Raw genomic sequence first — 5,949 nt, 5'->3', positions numbered from 1 at the left:
ACTCTTTCCATCAGAGTGCTTTTCTTCTCTTGGTTTGTGTTTTTGTGACAACACGACCAGCAGGCTGTCTGTGGTTTTCTTTAATTTTTTCTATATGCTGTTAAAAATACAGATTTTTGGGACCTTGTGAGCCGAGTAACACCCAGAGCTATTGGTATGTCTATGAAAGAAGTTTAGGAGGTGCTGGCTACCTGCTAGGAAAGGCTGTCATTAATAGTGACCTCGTTTTAGAGTTCAGCATTGACTTTTAGTGATGTTATCTGTATGTTCATATACAAGACATACTTCGTTATCCACTGGGTGATAAAGCTTATTTTTCTTCCCATAGCTGCCAAAATGATGTACTATTTAGATCCTTCCAGTCAGAAAAGGGCAGTGGAGCTGGCAATGACCCTGGATGAATCCCTCGTTAACAGAAATCTTCAGGTAATAGATAATTAGAAACTGTGAACAACTTCTGGTATATCTAGGGAAACTTTGTGCAAATTATGGAGGCGAGAGGAAGCTGAAACAGTTGCTGTGCCTCAAGGTAAGGAGGTCAGGCTGTTGTGTGAGAGAAAGGGTTATCAGGTTCATCTGAACTGAAACGTTTCATGTCCTTTTCACACATTGAAATTAATTTAGCTGTCTCATGATACAAAAATACTGAGCAAACCGCGCTAGCTGTTACTTCTGCAAGTCGGGGGAAAGCTTATTAAACATGACAGAATTCACATGGCAAAGAACGCTAAAGCTGCCCAAGAGGAAAAGGTTGTAGTCTGTCCAAGCTTTGGCTGTTACACAGGCGACTGTTCACACGAGAAGGATGGGCTTAGGAGCAGCTCAGGCTCTGTGAAGGCTTTCCATAGTCATCCCCCTTCAAGCTGTATGAACTACCTTAGTTTTAATCAAAGGTGAATACAAACGTTTGGGCCTTAGTATGTACTTAGTTAAAAAGATTGTTAAATTTTAAAACTGTGCTCCATTCCGGTGGTCATGGAATAATATCCCTGTGCCACTGCCACCACGATCCCCCACCTCCATGGGAAGGCAGTCAGTTCTCATCTGCAGTTCAGACTATATGAGAAGGTAATTTTCTTTTAGTATCTTCATAAGTTTCTTATAAAGAATTAAATCTGTGGTGTGTTTTCCCTATGACTGCACAGTGACAGAACCTTATTCAACAAATTAGAGAAGGAATAAAATGTCCTTTCTTTTCTCTAGTCATGTTGAAACTATTTCTGTATCCCAGTCAAACTTCTGGCATCACTGTGAGAGTGTCCAGCACATCTAATTATTAGAGAAATCCCTTGTTAGGCTGTGCAAACTGAAGGACAGTCTCTCTTCTCTCAGTTCCCCTGGCACTTTATTTCTTTATGGCACTTTTTACGTCTGGGGACTCAAATTTTACAGATCTGTTGCAAGTAAAATTGGTGAACTTCCCAGTAAAAGTATTCTTTAATGGGCAAAAATCAGTGTTTTTCAAAAAACATCCCTTTGGAAATATACTGGGCTCAACAGAACTTTAATTGTGAAGGATTTTCAGTTCTCAGTAGAAGCTTTGGACAAAGCAGAGGGGAAAAGGACGAGACAATTTGCTGTGATTTGTAAACTTGCTTAAGATGTTAGAGTCAGATTCTTTCTCTAGCTGATCTGCTTATGGGACACAGACTCATGTCTTCCGTATCCTAGGTACCTGTTTAGCAGTCTTCATAAACTATTCTCTTGCTTAGGGTTGTTTCGGGTTGGTTTTTTTTTGTGTTAGTGTTTGAGCTTAAGATAAACTATCAACAGACTTAGAAAACAAATTAAATTGCCTTCAGCAGCATTCTTCTTGCCTCATAGCTGTGTTTTTTGCCTGAGAGTGGGATTCTGGGGACTGGACTGGGGACAGATTAAAATGTAACCAAAAACGCTTGGTTGTTTTAGAGGAGTTAGCTGGGTCGGACTACAAGAAGCATTTACTGACTCAGCAACGTATGAAGATATACACAGCGTTGTGATCAGACTGAAACAGTTCAGTTGAAGTATTCTTGTGTCAACATAAAGAGTTGAGAGTTCTGCTAAACTTGTAGATGAGAAGTTGAAAGCACCCTAGAAAACTGAGGATCTGAAGGAGTCCAGGCATTCACTGAAAGGCATTCTTGTGTGCAAAGAGATCTAATTTATTACATTTCATTTTAGTAAAGACCAGCTGCCTCGGGGCACGTTGCAGCTATAAATCTGGATACATTTGACCTTCTGTGGACGCCAGTGTCGCAAAGAGCAAATGTGAGGAAAGGGGGTTGTTGAAGAGAACTTCATAGCCCCATAGCAGGAGGACAGAGCAGTTAATCTCAATACACAGAACAAATAAAAGCTATAGTAAATGTCAGAAGAGTGGAAAAAGACTAGCTGCTTCTGCTAATGCTAGCACACACGACGGGGCGGATGTTAAATGCTGCCGGGCTTTAGTGAAGCCCAGTAGGTTCATTTCTCATGTTTGGAGCGCAAGTGGCGAGGGGGGGGGAGTATTAAAAAAAAGAAATCTCCCTTTTCTAAATCATGAACAAAAATGGATCTGAAACTGCAGATATAGCTCGAGGATGTGATGATTTGTGAGCAATTTAGTTTGATTCACCAGTTACAGACACATTCAGTGACATACCCTTAAATGTAAAAGAGGGGGGAGGGTTCCCTGCCAGAAATGTTTTCACATCTAATTACAGTTATTCAGCTGATGCTTTTTTTACATTTTAATCATATTCCACAGTTCTTCCAATTCGGCCCGAAAGCACGTTCTCTAAAGTAGTTTTTGGGAAATTAGAATATATATTCTGGATCAGTTGCTTTTATTTGTGAACGCTAAAATTCAGATGCATGTTATGTATTGCTGAAATGTGCAGTGTATCCCAGGAGTGGGGGTGGCGGGGGGCACCACAAACCCAAAACACATTTAGTTGTAAGTAAGCCTGGTTCTTCATTGCCAACTAGTAAGGATCAAATTTTTCTAGGCAACTAAGGAACAGGTGACAAATGAGTATTTTCATTTTCAGTCCAGATTCCTGGCTGGTTTTTAACTCCCTTTCTCAACGGAGTTGTTTGGAATGGGACTCCACGGGTATTTAGTGCTGTGTCTGGTTAAATGTGATTTGGTGTTGATAGAAACCTGAAAACTGTCCTTGGAGTTTGTCACGTTTCTGGTCTGTGAACGTTCAGACGAGTTTCAGAAACTGTAACGCTTCTTTGTTTTTCTCTTTAATTAGACTTGTATGGAGGTATTAGAAGCTTTATGTGACGGTAGCCTTGGAGACTGTAAAGAAGCATCTGAAACCTACAGAGCAAATTGTCATAAGCTTTTCCCTTATGCTTTGGCTTTCATGCCCCCTGGATATGAAGAGGATATGAAGATCACAGTTAACGGAGATAGTTCTGCAGAACCTGAAGAACTGGCCAATGAAATATGAACAACTTTATTGGAAAAAAATGACATTGGACCATATCTGGTGTATAATATTTTTGTCACGCACCTGCTGAATCGTTCTAACGTACACAGAGAACAGAAGGAAAAAAAAAATGTTGCCTTCAAATAGTTTTACTTTTTTTTTTTATCCTGCTGACAAAGTATATATATAAAATATCTAACATATTACTGGATAGAGGTTGTTCGGTTTCTTAAAAATTAAGAGCTGCTGAAATTGAAGAAAAACCCCCTTCTCCTTACCTACCTACCCATGTTTTTAAACTAATTTATATGAAATCTGGAGGCGTATAGCCCTCAGAGCAGGTGTGTGGCAGAAATATTACTTTAAATTTGTCTCGTGAGATTACTGTTATCTCAGACAGCAAAACTGCTGTTTTAGCACTGGATTCTTTCACTGAGCACAAAGAGTTGATGGGGCTTTAGCATCTGACTGGTTTTGATACGGGGATGACTCTGTCCATAGGAAGTACGCAATGTGAATCAGAATACACAGAGAAACCTGCAACACGCGTGTTACGTTGTGGGTGCTGGGACATACGGATGTCAAGCAGAATTAAGAAACATAGTGTGTTCAATAAGCTTGTTGTGTCTCTGAAATTCACTGTACACGATCAGTTTGGTGTTCTTGCACCACAGTTTTTAATGGAAGGAACCAGTTAAAACTACTTCTCTCTGAATTAAACGGGGGAGGGTTGGGGTGTTGGGGCGGGGAGGATCATTGCTGTTCCCGACATGAACCTATCAGCGTAGGTTGGCCAAATTTTTTAAAACTGTAATGCAAGAACCAAATAAAATTATGCACTGTGATGTGGCACCAACTAATTAGAAAGGTAGCATGCATTTTTCACGTAGAGTGAAAACAAAATGAGAACATACTATGGCTTGAAGTTGCAAAGAGGAGAACTCCTGACTACCGTTTTGACTGATCAAGAGACTAATAGTTTAAAACCTCAGCAGGCCTTGTTCACGTTATGCAGAAAAAAAAAAAAGTGCTGCAGTTTAGATACCTCTGGAACTTTTCCACAGTGTCACAGGTTTGTAATACTTGAAGCCCTACATTTCTAAGAATATATTTCTTGCTCAGTTGTTTCAGGCAAGCCCAAGACTTTGTAACTTTTAAGGGGCCCAAGATTTTTTTTCAATAACAGACCAGCTTCTTATTCCTGCAGTTACAGATGTAATTTCCTTTGTCAAACATAAGGTACCAAATATAATGCAATAAAACGTTTTGAAAAACACTTGTGTGAATATTTAAACCAATCTCTGTTGTACTTTGAAAATGAATGGGTTCACTAGAGTGCAGCTCAGGGTTGGCTTACTGTGCTTTCTGTGCTGCCCGGTTACGCTAACGATGCCGACGGGTGGTTGTTGAGCATAACGTGCAAATGCATTATCTGTAAATACTGAATGTCTGGGAGGTCCTATAACACAGGATGCTTTGCTACTTGGCTTCTGAGTTCCACTGATGTTACGTTGAATTTTCTTTTCCAAGTCGAACTTCAGTCTACGAGTCTACTGTGTTAATAATATAGATAAGTGCTCAAATGTTTTTTTTTTTTATAGGCTCATCATATAAAACAGAGCAGAAAATAAACCACAGCTTACAAAGTGAGTGCCTTCTTTGCCGCAGGAGTTCAGTTACAGAGTTATCTGTCATGTGGATACTCAGCCTTCCTCTTCCGCATCATGGAATTCAGTGATTGACACGTACAGTTGAGAAATCCAGGAAGACTTATTGGGGTTTGCAGTTTTCTGACTGTCAGAAGAACAGGTTTTTGTTTCTTGTATATTCAGCACCGCTTTCTTTTCATGGTTAGATTATCCTTGTGTATGTTTGCAGTGTAGTTCATGTCGGAACTGTAAGTTGTATTGCTATATTTGTATATTTAATCTGCTGGGCTTTTAGGGGCTAGAATACCTATAGAGCCTTTAATTGACTCCGGTATTTATGTCTAGGTCTCAGTCTTTTCTGCAGCCTGAGATTCTTGGACTGCATGTCTTCTGCAACTACTGAAGATGGTTCAACCTTGCCTACGCAAGCTATGAGCTTTTGGCCTTGCCTTTTGAGTATTCCTGCCGTTTTCTTGGCTTCTGATGCTTAGCTGGAGGCAGATGAGTGCTCACTCTTCTTAACAGATTGTGAATTGCATCAAGCAATTTTTTTTTTTCCAAATTCTGTTTTTTGGGTGCTGCCTAAATATGGGATTATTCACTTTTTCACCACCTGTTTTTGTGTTGAAATAGATGAATGAAAAGCAAGAAGTTACTTGCTATCTTTCATTATGCAAGTGGGAAAGGATATTTCTGTGAGCCTTCCGGAAGCCTCCATCTACACATCTCTTGTGATTTCCTCAAAGACACTTCTTCATAACCCTGCTGAAAGGCATCCATTATGCTTCAGAAATGATGCTTTTGGATCAAAGAGGTTCCTCATCTCCTTCCAGAAGTCTGCAGTCCCAGGAGATGAAACCAAGTCAAGAGTTAACTGAAGAAGGAGGTTTTTAATT

The 5,949-nt window shown here is 39.9% G+C and overlaps 1 protein-coding gene across 1 annotated transcript in view; it reads left to right on the top strand.

Annotated features, from left to right (window-relative positions):
• Window positions 1-4,680, top strand: part of NAA15 (N(alpha)-acetyltransferase 15, NatA auxiliary subunit) — a gene marked incomplete at its 5' end in the record, with an annotated part of 24,786 nt that extends 20,106 nt beyond the window's left edge. The window contains 2 exons of the mRNA XM_010135520.1: window positions 329-426; window positions 3,225-4,680. Coding sequence (XP_010133822.1) covers window positions 329-426; window positions 3,225-3,425 — 299 coding nt within the window. The remainder of the gene's footprint in view (window positions 1-328; window positions 427-3,224) is intronic.
• Between the last annotated feature and the right edge of the window lie 1,269 nt (window positions 4,681-5,949).

The sequence above is a fragment of the Buceros rhinoceros genome, unplaced genomic scaffold (assembly GCF_000710305.1).
Source record: "Buceros rhinoceros silvestris isolate BGI_N320 unplaced genomic scaffold, ASM71030v1 scaffold14564, whole genome shotgun sequence".
Taxonomy (NCBI): domain Eukaryota; kingdom Metazoa; phylum Chordata; class Aves; order Bucerotiformes; family Bucerotidae; genus Buceros; species Buceros rhinoceros.
Note: the sequence above shows the minus strand (reverse complement) of the source record. Positions and strands in the feature narration are given on the sequence as shown.